General features: G+C 41.8%; 1 protein-coding gene across 1 annotated transcript in view; it reads left to right on the top strand.

Annotated features, from left to right (window-relative positions):
* The window catches only part of LOC122789954 (transcription initiation factor TFIID subunit 9-like), a 340,646-nt gene that overhangs the window by 154,695 nt on the left and 167,620 nt on the right, over nt 1–18,331 (top strand). Inside the window, exon 5 of the mRNA XM_044057454.1 lies at nt 16,313–16,394. Within this exon, the coding sequence (XP_043913389.1) occupies nt 16,313–16,394 (82 nt within the window). The remainder of the gene's footprint in view (nt 1–16,312; nt 16,395–18,331) is intronic.

Consider the following 18,331-nt stretch of genomic DNA (forward strand, 5'->3'; position numbering starts at 1 on the left):
CCTGAGTCCCTGAGGGTGCGAGCCCATTCTACCTGATCTATGGCTACTTCTGCTGCTTTATGGTCAAGGGTTTCTTTGGATGACATTTGCTCAGCAGCTACTTGGGCTTCCTCTCATACCTTTATTACACATTATAAGTTGGATTTACTATCCAGAGGATGTGCATCTTTTGGCTCTGCAGTGCTCCGGAATATCCTTCCATGAGAACCTCCCAAGTTGTTGGTAGCTGGGGACTCTGTCCCACAGGTTCCTGATCAAATGAAGTTAACTACTTCAGATAAAGAAGTTATGTACTCACCATAACGTTCCATCTGAGTAGGTAACTTCATTTGTCAACAACCAATCCCCCCTCCATCCCCCGGATCCTTAGTTCGTTATTAAAGGATCAGGATACGTCACTTCCAGATGACATCAGGTGGAATGTATAGTACAACTTTCTTGTGTTATAGTAATTTTCTATGGCATTATGGCAAACTCGATCTGAGGGTTCGAGGGAGGTGGCAGGGCATTATGGGTAGGGGGAGGAGCTTGGAGCTCAGATCTTTTAGCTAGGAAAGCTGCCGGCTCGGATCCGAATCGGATTCGATACCCACAGGTTGCTGACAAATGAAGTTACCTACTCAGATGGAACGTTATGGTGAGTACATAACTTCTTTTTATTGACCTATAGTTTTTAGGAAAATTGCTGGTTCGCTTTTGTGTAGGAGTAGTGTTGCTCCTATTGTTAACCAAGACTGGTGTTTGGTTAGGGTGTGTAGTAGTGCTTACTCATGGCTAAATCTTCATGCAAGGATGTTAATTCTTTTAGCCAGAAGTTAGGTACTGCATCTGGGCCTGTTTTTTTTTTTTTTTTTTCCAGTTAGAAGCTTTTCTTAACTTTGTTTCAATTTCTCTGGCCATTACTTCATCCCATTTCAAATCCTGTACATTTGAACTTCTTATTCTTTCTTTTACTTCTTTTGTCCTTGTAGCATCTTTGTTCCACAGGATTTTTCTCCAAAATGTATCTATTTCTTCTTTTTTTGGTAGTGTTTCAATTCCTTTTGCCCTGCTTCCCAATTCTCTATAAAACTTTTTTGGATCATCAGTAAATTGCTTATTTTGTACTTTTGCCCTTATATTTATCTGCATATCTTCTAAGTTTTTCTGCCTGTGCTGATATTTTTAGTTTATTATTTGCAATAGTGCACAATAGATCCTGATCTTTTCTGATACTGTGCATTGCTTTTATCACATCTATCTTTGAGTATTTTTGTTGATCTGTTCCCTCTTCTGTACTCTTCTAACAGCGAAAGTTCTTGTCTTAATTGCTTTGTAGTTTTCTCTGTTCGATACTTCCATGATGGTATTAGATTTCTCTCTTTCCTTTCCTTTGCTACCCTGTGTTCTTGTGGTTATCTTCTTATCAGTTATTAATTTAGCAGCACAATAATATATCCTGCGTACTTCTGTTACATTGCATGGATCTCTATGGATAGTCCTAATTACTGCATTAATTTGTTTTATCAGACTTCTGACTTTTTGGGTTTTATTGACCTTCTGCAGTCTCTTTCTCTCATTGATCTTAATACATCTATCCATGTCTATTAAATCAAGCAACTCTTCTCTTGGGTTATTTTCTTCACATCCCTTGTTTTCAATTTCTTGTGGGCATTCTATAGAAAGTTCTATAGCATCATCCTGTGGCACCTTCTTTTCAGTTTCATCCTGTGCCATCCGTTGCTCTGTCATATGGGAACTGACTGGCCTATCACTCCTGAACATCGACTGCATCAGGGTTTCCAGTTTCCTGTTCCTTTCCTTGCTGTCTAGCTTCAAGTGAACGTTTATTCTGGTTTCCTGTGGAAAGTTCCAAAATATTTTGATATAGCTCCTGACTAGTTGCTTCCTGTTCCACTGGTTTTGTCTTAATTTGGATATCTATTGCTTTATCCTGTTGTAGTGCTTTCTGCATTTGATTTTCTACACTGAATCCTTCACTTTGCAGGTACTCCATAAGCTCAGTTTCTATTTCTTTAACTTCTCCATTGCTAATCTCCTTTTCTACTTTTTCTCTTTGTTTTCTTATTTGTTGTATTGTAAAGTTTTCCATGTCTGGATTCCTTTGCCTGTATTTCTCTTCAGATATCTTTGGTGTTGCTCTTTTTGTATTGGTTAGTTTTGCTTTCTCCTTTAAATCTCTTTTTCTTTCCCTTATCCACATTTCTTATTCAGATGTCTCTTGTTGTGATGTAACCTGTTAGACCTTCTACACCAAATCCTTCACTTTGCAGGCACTCCATAACTTCAACTTCTGTTTTTTTTTTTTTTAACATCTGCTTTACTAATTTTCTTTTCTATGTTTCAGCTTTGTGATATTATTTTCTTTATTGTGAAATTTTCCATATCCGGATGCCTTTGCTTGTATTTCTCTTGAAATATCTTTGGGGCTGCCTTCTTTATATTGATTAATTTGGCTTTCTCCTTTGCATAAATATTACACCATATCAAATCTTTCTTTCCCATGTCCATATTTCTTTTTAATACTTTTCAAATAGCTCTAGGTTTTGTTGTTTATATTTTTACACTTCCTCAGATGCTTCTTTTTCCAAACAGATCAAAGTTTCTTGATCTATATACTGTTTTTCACAAATCTGTTGTATTAATGAACGCAAATTTTCATTTGATGCTTCTGACAGTTTTTCTTGCAGAAGTATTTTTCTTTCCTCTAATTTCTCTATTAAATGTTGTGTATATCTTATGTCGGGAAATTCTGGGCTTTTTGCATAATAGTAACAATACATAATTTCTTTCTTATCTTCAGCAGTCCACTCTGTTGTCTTTATGGCTGTTTTTTGGCCTGTCCGTTTTTGTGATTTTTCTTGACTGCTACCTCCTTCTACAACAGGGGGGCTGTGTAGATGGACTGCTGTTCCAGCAGATGCCAAAGACCCTAATAACCACTATACCCTTCAGCTTCTTTTTGGGGATGGTGGCAGCCTACCTTCAGCCTGTGGATGTGTTTGATTCAAAACAGATGTTCATCGTGTTTCACTGTTGCAGTCATTATAATTGGGTTATCGTGCTGGCAGGCTACCTGCAGTCAGCCTGAATTCCAAAGTCCTGGTCCGGCGTCGGTTGCTGTCACCTCCTATCTGACGTCAGAGCGCCAGGGGTATAAAAGATGCAGCCGACTCCATTTTCTTCAGTCTTTCTTGCCGCATGATGCCCGAAGCAAAAGCAGTTCGCAAGTGCCGGTCGGCTGACTCATGAGATTTTCAAGTTCAAATTTCAAATTTCAGATCCGAAGTCTTCATTAAAGCTAAGTACCCCGTTGGGGAAACTTTTTTTTCTTGCTCCAGACCGATGTCAGAAAAAGTTAATAATTGTATTTCTTGTGGGAAGCAAATAGCTCGTAAGGATTTTCATTTGTACTGTATTCCTTGCCTAGGCCCTGACCACGACGTACCTTGCTGTCAGTTTTGTGCTTAATTTAATCAGTGCACTATCCGTCGTCGGTACATTTTTGCTTCTAAATATTTCGGCTCTCTGTTTAATTATCCAGAAATGACGTTGGTTAGCCATCCAACTACTGGAATACCGAAAAAATACAAAGAAAAAGACAGAGACAGGCTGTTGAGGTCCAAAACTGCCGACAGTGCTTCTCCTAAGCCAGTTAGGTATACCAAAGAAACTCCAGTTAAATCCACAAGCCCTTTCTTACAAGTTTGACTTCATTTCTGCTCTTGCCTGGAGTTCCTTTGGAGATTTCTTGGTGTGTGTTCCAGTGTGCCTTGTGGATCTCCTAAGCCAGTTACCAGTTTGCCGGTACTCAGTGAGGTGCTTTTGCAGCCTGTGATACCCACTACTTCTGATTCGCAGGCCTCTACTGAGACCCATTCGGAGTCCGGTATGCTGCGAGATGCTTCACCTAAGGAACCCATGGATGTGGGATGTGTGAATGGGTCCGGAGCCGCTGTGCAGGCACCGGCTTCTGAGGGTGTATTCAGGCCTTCAGATTTGCATGTTAAACGGACTCCACCTTCAATACTAAGGCCTAAATCTCGATCTATGTGTAAAAAAATGACGCCTAGGCCACATGTTCAGGCCCCTATGCCTAAAAACCAAATGATCAAAATGGCTGAAGATTTAATTACTCTAATCAGGGGTAGTCAAACCCCCCCCCCCCTTCTAAGAGGCCTAGGGGTGAACTTGACAATGAATCTTCTGAACAGGATTCTGTTTCTTCTGACTCTTCTAATGACCTGGATTTGTCCATACCTACTTATGAGGACTCTGATGCAGGGGATTCCATTCCCTCTGCTTCGCCCCCTGAGGATTTTTCTTTTGGAGAAACTTTACATACCTTAAGGGAGCATTTCCACTGGGAAAGTCAGGATTTTTCTGAATCCAACAAGAGGCTTAGGGATTTCCTTCTTTCCTCAGCATAGGCCTTTGACTGTACCCTCCTGTACTAGACATTGTTGATGATGTGTTTTCGGAATCCAGCATGGCCCCTGATTCCCTGCCTCTGGCCCCTAGTAAACCAGACAGATACTACAGGGTTCCTGAGTCCCACAAATTCCTTTTCAAAAACCATGTTGCGGACCCTGAAACCATTTCTCAGGGGCCCAAGGGCATTAAGGCTTCTACTACTAAAAATCCCTACCCCTTCTGATAGAGACTCCAGGATGCTGGACAGATGATGTAAAAAGGTTTATACTTATGCAACCTTGGAAATCAGGGCTTTAAACTGTCAGTTCCATATGCTAAAATATCAACAGCATATCTTGGGGCTGCTTAAACAGAAATTGATGTTGATTTCTGACTGTGTGGAAAATAAAGATTTACAGGATTTATTGCATTCAGCTGAACAAGTTGGAAAACATACTTTGCAATGTGGTTTTGATTCATTAGAGGCCTCTTGCAGGGCTGCTGTTACTGGGTCTGTGCTTAGAAGGCATGCTTGGCTTAAAGGGCAATCTCTGCCTGATCATGTTAAAGCAAAACTGTTGGATGCTCCTTTGCAGCAGGACCGTCTGTTTGGCAATAAGACTGAAGAAGTTCTAAAAAAGATGGAAGATAAAGCTAAATCTATGCAAACTGTGAAATATTTCTTACAAGTTCAACCTTCAAGATTTAGTAGGTACTGGCCTACTAAGAACTGGTCCTTTCCAGCTCCTTCCAGAGCCATGCAAGCCAAACCCAGGCACTCCAAAAGCACCAGGTTTCAGTCCCCAGGGACTTTCAGAACTAAGCAATGGGGTGCTTCCACTTCCAAATCTGGAGATAACAAGACACCACCTTATGGTAAACAGTCTCAATGACTTTCCTTTAAGATTACCAAGCACTTACCACTCAGCTGCCCCTTTGGGGGGAAAACTGTCTCTTCATGCATAAAACTGGCAACTTATAACCCAGGACAAATGGGCTTTAAATGTAGTGTCCCAGGGATACAGATTTCATTTCCACACATTGCCAGCTCCAAACAGGTGGCCAGAACTACCCCCAAATCAGTGGGCAGAGGCTCAGAAACAAATACTTTCCCTCCTAAACATGGGGGCTATTCAGCTAGTACCAGAAGAGGAAAAGGGACAAGATTTCTATTCCAGACTTTTCCTGGTACCCAGAAAAGACAAATCATGGCGTCCATTTCTGGACCTGTCTACTCTAAACACCTTTCTGGACATTCAAGATGCTGATTCTTCACCAGTTACTTCTTATGCTAGGCAAGGATGCCTGGTTGGTAACTCTAGATTTAAAAGAGGCTTACCTGCATATCCCAATCAGAAAATCTTGCAGAAGATATCTACGTTTCAAAGCAGGCTTCTTGCATTATCATTTCTCTGCACTGCCCTTTGTCTTGTCTACTGCACCCAGGGTATTCACAAAGTGCCTGGCTCCAGTAATTGCATTTTGCAGGCAAAGAAATATTCAAATATATCCATACCTGGACGATTGTCTAATTCAGGCAGAAAACCAGGCCATTCTTCTAAAACATCTGGCATTTGTAAAAAGAGTTCTAACTTGTCTAGGGTACACCATAAACGAAAAGAAATCACAACTGGTACCCTCTCAAAGATTTACATTCCTGGGTGCAAGCTTGAATACAGCTGCCCAGATGGCTTTCCTTACACCAGAGAAGCAAAATCATTTGGTGACTTACTTCAAACAGGTGGCCACAAAAACCCTGCTATCTGCAAGACAAATACTGCAAGCCTTGGGGTTCATGGCCTCCTGCATTCTTCTAATTCCATATGCAAGACTGCATACGAGGAAACTTCAGTGGTACTTAAAAAAGTTTATGGAGTCAACATTGTCACAGCCTGGAAACAATGATTCCTATCATATCTTGCCTGCGCCTAGAGTTCCTATGGTGGGCAGAGGCCTGCCAACAAGGGACTGCCATTCACACCACCCCCTGCTGCCCAAACCCTAACTACAGAAGCATCGGACTATGCATGGGGGGTTCATCTGGCAGGGAAGTGCATTCAGGGTAAATGGAGCCCAAATCAAATGCACTTTCATATCAATCAAAAAGAAATGCTAGCTGTACAGAATGCACTGACAGTCTTCAAGGACTACCTTCATCCAGGACAACTAATGGTAAAGACGGACAACACCACGGTTATGTGGTACATAAACAAGCAGGGGGGTACACATTCCTACCCCCTCTGCAGACTAGCCATGGCATTGCGGAACATGGCCTTGAACTACCAAGTACAACTACAAGCTCAATTCCTGCCAGGAAAGCTGAATATTCTGGCAGACGAACTAAGCAGAAATCTCATGGACCCACACAAATGGAAACTGGAACCATGGATTTTCAACATGTTGACACGCAAATGGGGGAGCCCAGACATAGATCTTTTTGCCTCACCCCAGAACTACCAGTTGGACAAATTTTGCACAAGAACTCCTTACTAAAAGGCCTGGAAAGTGGATGCTCTGTCCTTCAGCTAGAAAAACCTTTCAGTCTATGCCTTTCCCCCTCTGCCTCTGCTCTCCAAAGTTCTACTAAAAGTCAAACAGGACAAACCAAAAATTATTTTGATTGCTCCAGACTGGCCTCACCAACACTGGTACCCACTCCTGCGCAGTGTGTCACAAATTTCTCCATGGCACCTGCCTCCGATACCTTACTTACTGTCTCAGCAGGAGAACCAAATTCTGCACCCTCACCTCCAAACATTGAATCTTGCAGCTTGGCTAATCATTTAAATCCCCCCTTCGCATCCCTCAGCAATGGATGTCATTTTGGAGGAGAGAAGACCTAGTACTAGAAAATCTTATGCTGACAAATGGAAAAGATTCTGTGCCTGGAGTCAGTCTCAAGGGATGAGCACAGCAGCACCCAATTTACCTCAGATTTTGCAATACTTAACTGAGATGCTTCACAAGGGCCTGTCTTTTTTTCTCCATAAAAATCCATGCCTCAGCCATTTCAGCTCATTACAACACAGAACCCCCCCTCTTCTGTCATCGTCTGCTAAAGCAGTATCTCAGAGGGGCCAAAAACTTGAGACCACCCAGGAGAGCTCCACCCCCTGCCTGGGATCTTAACTTTGTATTGGAGAAACTAACTCTACCTCCTTTTGAGCCAGCTGCTACTGCAGACTTAAAATTTCTTTCCTGGAAAACAGCCTTCCTTTTAGCAATCACTTCAGCTAGAAGGATATCTGAATTACAGCCCCTTATGTCAGTGGAGCCTTTCATCATCTTTCATGCGGACAGGGTGTCACTCAGGACCATTTCATTCTTCATGCCCAAGGTGGTATCCAGTGTGGCTCTTAATCAGTCCATTCATTTGCCAACTTTCTTTCCCAATCCACAGAAGAAGGGAGAGCGGATTCTGCATTCATTGGATGCACACAGACAACTTAGATTCTACTTGGACAGGACTAAATCTCGAAGAAAATTTGAACAACTGCTGGTAGCATTTGCTGCAGGAGCAGAGGGGAAGGCTATTTCAAAACAAACCATTTCTAAATGGATAAGCCATTGTATTCATTTCTGCTATAAGCACCTTGGAAAACCTATCCCCCAGGGGATCAGATCTCATTCCACCAGGGCTGCATCTACTTCTGCAGCCTTTCTCAGAGGTGTTCCTACCAGGGATATTCTAGAAGCTGCTACCTGGAGTTCAGTTCATACTTTCACCAAGCATTATTACTTACCAATTTTCTCTAAATCCAGAGCTGGCTTTGCCACTGCTGTTTTGCAGGGCCTTATAGCTGGTCCTAATGTGGTATAAATCCTTCCTCCCAACCATAGCTTTGGGAATCTACCCAAATGTAATGACTGCAACAGTGAAACATGAAGAACATAGTACAGTTGTGTACAGTTACCATAAATGTAGATGTTCGAGTGTATTCACTGTTGCAGTCCTGGTGGTCCTCCCTCCAGCCCCCTGTTTTACTCTTACTATACCTCTACATTCATTTACTATGCTTAAAAGCCGTTTTGGTGTATTTGCTTTTGGTCTGAGGTATATTTTTGTATTTTTAATTACTTATATCTTTTGCTCCCCATTTGGGGGAACCTGACATCTGGGGCAAGAAAAACTGATGTAATGGCATCTGCTGCATGTTTTATACCCCTGATGTCATGGAAGAAGGGACAGCAACTGACGCAGGACCCAAGACTTTGTTAATCAGGCCGACTCATTTGCGAGTGCATCAGCATAATGTAATTTTCAGCCATAGGCACCCAGGAAGCATGGGTTTTGCCAACTAGAGGATAATTGTAAACATTTATGCAAGAATTTGGTGACCAGTCCTACCCTCATTTCTGTGGATGCCTCCAGAAGATCATAATTAGTGACTAATGACGCATTTCTTAATGACAGAGTCATATTTTCTGAATCTTTGTTAAAGGTTATTCTTCTGTTCATTATAAGACCAGTATGCTTCAGAATCAAGAAGACAAATCATAAGAACAGGTTGAAGGCATGTGTGAGAAGATCTTGGATGTAACCGTTACACATTGCCTTTCCAAACTCATGCAGATGCTACAAGAGTAAGAATGCATGGTGTTTAACCCAACTATAACACTGCTGATGCCTGTGCCAGGGCACTGTCCTCAAACCATTATCAGATAGCTGGTCTTGTGGTTGTCAAGAGGCAGCTCCTAAAAGTTCCACTGAGCAATGCATCCCTTTTAGAACTTCCCTTGTATGATGTTTTCTTTGGTCAGACTTAACCAGCCAGTACTACCCAGTTTGGGTCACAGCAGGTTGCTTATGTGGATGAAATCAATTCAGTGGCCACAATGTTGTGACCTCATCATAGCTGATTTAATAAAACTTGGCTTACACAATGATCTATGGGTGTTTCTTGGTGGAAGATCTGTTTTAAATTTGACATTATCCATAAACAACATACAGCCTCTTCTCATCAAGGAGGAGAAAGACACTATAGGTGCTGTGAGAAGCTGGGTTGCACAATCTGCTCTCCACCAAGAACACCATTGGGTGACTAGATGTGACAAGAGATCTCACTGGGCAAGAGCATTGCTTTTTATGCAGTAGTTGTCTTTGGTGTGCAGGTTAATGCGCATTCAGACTAAGCTTGTCCTACAGCAGACCGGTCTTTTTCCATTTGCACTCTTATTAACCACCCCAACCAGCACACCCCTCAAAGCTCAGTGTGGTAACATGGTTTAGAAATGATCACCAGTCAGGAATGTACATGCACAGGGCCGCTTGAGCCACAGCACTCTGTACTGTTGTGTTATGGACTACAGCGAGGGAGTCAGGCTCACTGATGCTGACCCCCCCCCCCCAAAGAAACTGCTCCAACAAAGGAGTAAAAGCCATTTGAGAACTTGCTTAAAACCCATCTGGTGGCCAAATCAATGTGAGCCCATGCTTTCTGTGCCAAGTCACAGATACTAGTTTCACCACCCAGTCCACGGATACAGCACCGAGTTTGAATGCCAAGTCCAGGGAGTGTACTTGCATATCAGAGGCAGAGAAGGAACCACCTACGTTAATCCAGATCCCTCTAAAATATCAAGCAGTTTCATGGCAAGGTCTCTGGTGTAATTGTCAGCCCAAGCAATAAAGTTGCCCACAGTTAATCATGTCCTACAATGAGTACCAGGTTAATAAGGAAATTGGAACTCTTGCAGAAGGGCCTTGAGGAACTTGTGTGGATGGTAAACTATGAGGAATCTGAAATTTTGTCCTGCACATGTAGCATATTTAGCAGCATTGAACCTAACAGCATCAACTTAGGACACTGCAAAGTCACGAGCTGACATTGCTTTGTCTTGGCTGTGAATTATGTGTAACCTTGGATGAACAGGCACAATGAGAAGTGAAGTCCGCCAAATAAAGTAACTGTGTAACAGTAGTTGGCTAGTTTCTGACTGACCAACGTTAAGCAGTGCAGCTCTAGAGAGAGACGGGGGTGGGGTTGTGGGTCCTATCTAAAAGTTGGAGATGTAAATCTGATGCACTGAGGTACCTCTGCCAGACTTTGGGGAGGGGTGACTGTTAAGGTTGTGCTTTACTCCCCGGAGGAACCAGATCACCTCAACCTTGGCATCAATCCCTAGACAAAGATTTATAATAAACATTAGCATCATACCACTTGCATTGTGAGACATCACAATTTCAGATTGGTGACATCTTTAAGATGTCCCATTGTCAACAGGTAGGTCAAACAACACTAGTGGGTTCCTACAGTAGGAAAATCTTGTACTGTCTGACTGGCTGAAAAGACTAGGAGGACATAATGGCAGTATACAGAATTCCTATGAGAGACAAAAAAGGGCAATCCCACCAGTAATGCGAAGACCTACATTTTCCATAAGCTGCTTCTAGTTGTAGTTTCATAGGTGTTTTCTAGGCTAACGACCACAAGGGCCTTTCTGAACCTAACCATGCGTCCCAAATCTCTGACAAGTTCTGGTACCGTTGAAGTGTAAGCAGGGGGCCTGGGAGATGAAACATTAACAAACATGGGCCTGGGAGATGAACCATTTACAGGTTGCCTCTGTCCATTATAAACATAGGTGCCAAACCAGGGCTGAATTTCCTGTTGTCCATTCAATTGTCCAAGTTGCAGTTGAATTGGGTTAGGGAGGAACTCTGCTTCAAATGGATGTGGTGCCTGTTCCAGAGATGGGGTAGTCTGTGGGATACACACCTGTCTCTCCAGCAGGTCCTATTTATATCTCAGGCAAGGTTTAAGTCTTTAGAACAGGTAGTTCTGATGCTGGAGGCCCATCAGAGTGGGGTCTGATAATGCCCTGTATGCCAGGATAGATCTCCCCTCAACAGCCTGTAGGAGACAGAATACAGGGTTAAGGCTTTTAGGCAGTCTGCATAGGATATTTTATTTACAACCTGTACTCTTTTAGTGAGGAAGCTCTGTGGACGCTCCAATTGTTGGATATGCCTAGTTAGTTACATACCAAAGGGGGCATTGTACTGAATGATAGGGCTGACGTATGCCAAATACAGTGGAACAATGACTTCCCTGGACCTAGGTGCCATACCTTTGTTTGTAAGTTGTGCAACATAAAATTATTTCCTTACTACTGTAGAAACCTGATGGTCAAAGGCTAGATTACTGTCTGTGTGTGTCCCTGAGTCCCTAACTATTGGGCCAAATCTAATTGGTGTGTTGTCTATACTATATGATAGTTACCAGGGGTAGATGACTTCCCAAAGGATACTATTATGCATTTCTTGGTATTTCGTTTTAGTCAATGGCTCTGAAAAAAGTTGTTGGTCTGTATCAGCCCTTCCTGGAGAACATTTGTGTCAGTGTGGGATTCAATGACGGCTCCTAATTTGCAGTCATCTGCAAATTTAGTCAGCTAGAGACCATTGACATTGGCCTTGACTTCAGAGAAGTAAATGCAAAAAGGAGCAGTCCAAGGACCGATCGCTGAGGGACTTCACTTGTGACTGGCCTCTTTATAGAGGTGGACTCCCCCAATTCTAACTTCCTGGGTCCTGCCTGTGAGCCAGTTGGCTGTCCACTGGGAGACATAAGGGATGGTGCCTAACCCCTTGAGTTTGTGAACAATGCCCGAGTGGGGTATTGTCAAATGCCTTGGCCAGGTCAAGGTAGGCAGTGTGAACCATTTTTCTCGCATCCATTGCTTTGGCGACCTTCTCAAAGAAGTCCACCAAGTTGCGTAGGTATGACCTTCGCTTGACGAAACCAAACTGGGTTTAGCCCAGTGTCTGGTGGTTTACTGTATCTGTATTGATCATTTCCATGATAATTCTTTCCATGGCTTTGCATATAAGACTAGTGAGACTTATGGGTATGTAGTTTCCAGGGTATGTAGATGGACCACCTTTGTGCAAAGGGGATGATTGTTGCTGTTCCCCATTCATGAGGCACAAAGCTTGTTTAGAGGCTGTAATTAAATAGCAATTCCGGATGGCCTGATAGGTCATGTTGCATGCTGTTTAGAAGGCATCTTGGGATATTGTCTGTGCCCAGTGATGCAGTGTTCTTGGCTTTCGAGAGAACATTAAGGACCTGTTACCTAGTGATAGCAAAGGGAGCTGTATTTGATGGTATTTCCTGAGGGAAGGTCGAGCGGGAGAGAGAGGGGTAGAGTTGGAGCTGAATTTATCAGCCAGTAGGTTTGCTATATCTTCTGGCACAGTATAGGTGGCTAAGTTTACATTGAGCTTTGCACACAATTTTGTATTGCCTTTTGAGTTTGTTGACGTAGTTAAAGAATGCCTTGTGGTTGTCCTTGGCCTGAGAGGCCAAATTTACCTCAAATTTGACTTTGATAGACAATATTTGTCCTCTGAGTTGTTTGTTTAGTTTGATGAGATTGCTTTTATCCTGCTGGGTGCTGCACCTCCTAATTTTTGCCATGATTTTCTTTCTTTTGTTATATGGCCTATTGATTTTGTGATTCCACCGGGGGGGCTTGTTTTTTGAGTTAGTTCTATACTTCTTCTTGGTGGTACAGCTGCCTCTGTGCATCTATTAACGTCCATGCATAGGGTTTCTGTGAACAATTCTACATAAGCGCATAGGCAGCTGTGTTCTCAGGGTTTATGGGGGCTTGAAATTTTGACAGATTATCACTTAATAGCAGAAAGTTAGCCTTATAGTAGTTCCTGAGTATTTCGGGTTTAGTTGGGGGTCCAGGATTTATTTTTACTTCAAAGGAGACCATTCTGTGGTCTGACCTTACCAAGGAAGTCATTACACCAGGGAGTGTGCAACACACTCTCATGTTAGTGAGGACCAGATCCAGAATGGTTGCACCCCTGGTTTGTGTATTGACAACCTGGTCCAGGTAGTTTGTGTTTACAAAATCCAGGAATCCCTGTGCCTGTAAGTTTGATGTCATATATAGGATTCCCAGTTAATAGTTAGGTAATTAAAGTCACCCATGAATATCGTATTAGGTGGGATGGTGAGTGTTTCCAGTAACAAGGATAAAACAAGAACAGCGGAGCGGGAACACGGCAGAACAGGGGTTTGAATCTACTCAGAATCTCCTTAAATCACAATGTCCACATAACCACTTTATGGTATGAAGAAATCCAGATCCACGGCTTTCAAAAAGAGCAGAAAAAGCCATGGATCTGGATTTAGTTTTTAGTTTTATGTGCGGAGGAGCGGTTCACTCTACTGTTTCAGTGTTTCCAGTAAGTTTAAATACATTGTATGGGTTTCCTGGGTCATAGAGGGGGACCTATAGCTTGCAAAGAAGTGGTATTGGATTTTGCCTATGGTGAGGCATGAAGCAACTCAAGTGCATTGTCGTGTTTTGACCAGCATTGAGGTATATTTATTTTTTATGTAAATCAAGACTCCTCCACCTTTAGACACTGTCTGTTTAGTAGGTGGTCTAAATGTGCGGACAGTATTATAACCATGCACTGTCGGTGTGCTCTCCGAGCTTTAAGCCATGTGTCAGTGACTGCACAGACCTCAACATTGTCTAGGGTGAAAAGAGTTTCTAGGGAGTGAAGTTTTTTGTTTAGACTCCTAGCATTGAGCAGTAATACCTTTAGATTTTCTTGGTTTTGATTTGCTGTGTCGGAAGTACTTTCAATTTGGCATTGCCTAAAAAAGGTATTATGGGGAAGACAGCATTTTAGCTAATATTGAAAGCCTAGAAGTGAGAGGTGCAGACCATCCCTGGCAAAGCATTGTGGTCTGTTGACCATCTTCTTCCATGCTGACGGATATTGCTGCCCCTTAGAGTAACACTAGAAACTAAAACAGTTATTAAAGTCAAACCTATTTTGTTCATATTGTTGCATCATCCTTGTAGAAGGTAAAATGCTGCTCACTGCTAGGCTCATACTATCCTGGGACTTATTCTGAAACCTCCATGATATCTCTCTTCATTTAGTCTAGGGAGGTACGCCTCAGGTCACTAAACACACATGGACTATGACTGAGTCATACTGGTACTTGTTGTCCAGTGAACCAAGTGCATGCATAATGTGGTGGATCCTAGGCTCTGATAAGCAACTGACTATGACTTTCTTCTTACTTAGCCTGGTGAGAGGGACGTCATTGTGTCTCATGATGGAGTCTCTAATGACCAGAGTGTTGGATTGTGTGATGGCTTGCCTTATGGGCTTGGAAGTAGAAGCTCCATGAGATGTGGCTGTGTGTGTCTTGATGTGGGTGTTGTTTATAAAGAGTGCATTTGGAGCTGCTTATGGTATTTGTTGTGTGTACTTTGCCTAGGAGGTCTTTGGGGTTTAGGAAGGGTACATTTAAGTGCTTCAGCATATATGGGTCTGTATCTTTGAATTGTGTGTGGTGGGTGCAGCATGTGTACTACTGACAACTTTTTGACATTAGGAGTACTTTTATGTGAGAGCTTTGCCTCTAGTGACATTGTGTACATACATCTCTGCTATACCATACCAGTTTGAGAATTAACTGATTGTCAGTAAACGTGAGGCAATTTCTACATTACCTCAGGATGCCGATATCCACAAGCTGGTAACAAAGATAGTGGGAAAGTTCATATTCATGGCAGTGGTCCCTTTTTGATTGATTAGACAGTTGCAGTGAGAATATAAAGCAATGTCAGGAATATCCAGTTTGCAAGTCTGGGGACAGTGCTTGTCACTGCAAACTAGTTGTGTGTGCAACTAGGCATTGGTGAAATTTCAGTCATGCTTTTACAATAGTTCCTTAAGTTAAGGTATTGATGCATAAAATCTACATTAGTGCAGAACTGTGGACTACACATGATTTATTATTTAGGCACACATTATAAATAAACAGTTTTTGACCTGTTAATAACCAGATTACTGCAAGTAACTGGTACTTAAAAATATAAATAACAAAGATGTCCAAGGGCTGCAGTAGACATTGCTAGTCACTTAAGGCCCAGCTGGTTAAACCATACTGCAAAACAAATTCCAGTACCACAATGGGTCCACGAGCAAACTAGGATGGTAATAAAAATCTGGATATGCCTTTCTGGAAAAAAAATCTGGAAAGGTGCTAATGATAATCTCTATGAAAACTATCAGCAAGTCCTCTTAGGAGCATTGTATTCTTCCAGAGAAAAAAGCTCATCAGGTTTGTGTATACTATTTTTATATTTCCACTTGAAATTTTATTCCACAAAATAAAGTGATTTTTTTTTTTTTTTTTAAATGTGAATACTTTAAATTATGGAGCAAATGGGCAGGTGTCGGCAACCAAGAGGCATTTGTCTAATGCCTTGGAAATGACACTTGGTCTCTAGCTCTTGGCCTTCCGAATTGCACACTCTGCTACACAGTTTGATACCTGATATCTGGCTTGGTTTCCCTGTTCTCCCCATGTTTCACTGCCTTAACAAAAAGTTATAGGGGAGATAGCATTTACATATACCTTTATTAAGCAAGTTATAGGGGAGATAGCATTACATATACCCTTATTAAGCTTTAAACTCTTGGATTTTCCAAAGGGTAGAGAAGAACTTCAATCCCTTTCCCCCACACACTTCATCTGGTTTTGAGAATATTAAGGAAACTGATTGATGTGTACCTTTCTTGTGACTTTCCCCTGACAGTAATTCTTTTGGTGAGGCAAGTAAAAGAATCCTGGCTTTCAGCATTTCAGTTAATCATTTCATCTTCTGACTGTACCTGCAAGTCTGTTTCCTCCTTGGGAAACCAGATTCTTCAGAGCACTGGTATAGTATATGCAGTTGTATAAGAGCCCAGGGACTGATCTTGCTGTCATTACTGTTTTCTTTTCTGTACAGCCAGCTGTGATATGGTGAGTGCATATGTCTTTCTTTGTATTGATAGGTAATCATGTGTGTATTACATTTTTGTGATGTTTATAAGGGGTACATATATACTTCTTTGCTGCAGGTTTCATCAGCTTCAGGAAGAATAACAGTACCTCGGCTAAATGTAGGAGCTGTGACAAGTAGGCCAAGTACTCCTACCCTTGGTAAGTGAAGGTTGTGGGCATGTGCTTTTATACATATGTATGTAGAATGTGACCCTTTGAATACAATTTTATTTTTACAGCTTTGATTACTAAAACAAGGTGATATCATTGAAAGTTGGTTCTAAATTGGTGCAGTTTTAATTGAGCACTGTAAGTGCTTCTAATGACTGGGTTGTTCCAAAGGTTATAGCTGATACAGTATCCACGTCACACATTAGCCAGTCATTGTGCTCACTGCAGGTGAATGTATGTTAACAATGCACTATATAAGCATACGTTAACTCATTCACTCTGGAGCAGCTCAGAAAAAGCTGCCTGCTTAATTCCACCATAGGAACAACAGTGCAGCCTGAGCTCATTTTCAGAAAATCCATTTGTAATACTATATAGAAAACAAATGTTCATAACTTTTTAACTATAAGAGCTAGACTAAAAATGTAAATGTGAAAGTTGTTCAGCAGACACTGACCTTTCCAACAGTGTAAATGTTGATAGTGTGTATCAAAGTCCAAATTAAATATTTGGCAAGGAATGTTGATAATTGTGCATATTTTTTAACCTTTTTGGAAAAGCAAAGCACAATACCTTGGTCAGTGTACTATGTAGACCCATACAATTTGTATTTAATTTGTTTGTATGAATGTCATCTTTAAAATGATACCTTAACCATCACTGTGTGATGCTCCTTTACGGAGATATTCACAGAAATATGATTAATATAATATTTATCTTAATTGATAAATAAACAAAGCATAATATCTCCTCATCTGTAACAGACAGAGGCTACATATCAATGTAGAAGTTGTGTTCCTCAATGTCAGCTTCAAAATGATACATCATGTGTGTCATCAACATGCTCCCTTGCAAAGATATGGGCATAATAATGAAAAGTATTGGAAATGTATAATTTTCATAATTCTACAAGACTAAACAAACTGTGATATCTGTACATGTGTACAGTGCACAGACATAGTTCTTTCACCATGTTGTAAGGAGTAACACTGTCTTCAAAATGAGGTATTACTTGACACACTGACATGCCCCCTTGCAAAGTTATTTACCAAAATATAAAAAAAAAAATCATAATTTCCGTAACCATAAGTCCGAAACAAACTTTAATATCTGTACATCTGTACAACATACAGGCACAGATGTTCATCGTGTTTCACTGTTGCAGTCATTACACTTGGGTTATCCTGCTGGCAGGCTACCCGCAGTCGGCCCGAGTTCCAAAGTCTAGGTCCGGCGTCGGTTGCTGTCGCCTCCTCCCTGACGTCAGTGCACCAGAGGTATAAAAGATGCAGCCGACGCCATTTTCTTCAGTCTTTCTTGCTATGCGGTGCCCAGAGCAAAAGCAGTTCGTAAGTGCCGGTCGGCCGACTCCTGAGATTTTCAAATTCAAATTTCAGATCCGAAGTCTTCATTAAAGCTAAGTACCCCGTTGGGGAAACTTTTATCTTGCTCCAGACCGATGTCAGAAAAAGTTAATAATTGTATTTCTTGTGGGAAGCAAATACCTCATAAGGATTTTCATTCTTACTGTATTCCTTGCCTAGGCCCTGACCACAACATTGCTAGTCATTGGTTTTGTGCTAGATTTAACCAACGCACTATTAAGGGTCCGTATGATTTTGCATTTCATTACTTTGGCAGAAGATTCAATTATATAATGCTGTTGGAACAGCTGACTACTGGAGTTTATAAAAAGCGCAAAGAAAAAGAAAAGGACAGGCATCCGAGGTCCAAAACCGACGACGAGGCTTCTGTTGGGCCTGTCGCTGGTTCGCCAGTTCTCAGTGAGGCGCTTTCGCAGCCCCTGACGCCCACTACCTCAGAGCCACAGACCACTTCCGACTCACACGTGGAGCCGACTAGGTCACTGGAAACTCAAGGTATTGGACACTCGGAAGTTATTCCCTCAGATGGGTCTGGAGCCG

This window comes from Protopterus annectens, chromosome 15.part0 (assembly GCF_019279795.1).
Source record: "Protopterus annectens isolate FY-2018-M chromosome 15.part0, PAN1.0, whole genome shotgun sequence".
Taxonomy (NCBI): domain Eukaryota; kingdom Metazoa; phylum Chordata; order Ceratodontiformes; family Protopteridae; genus Protopterus; species Protopterus annectens.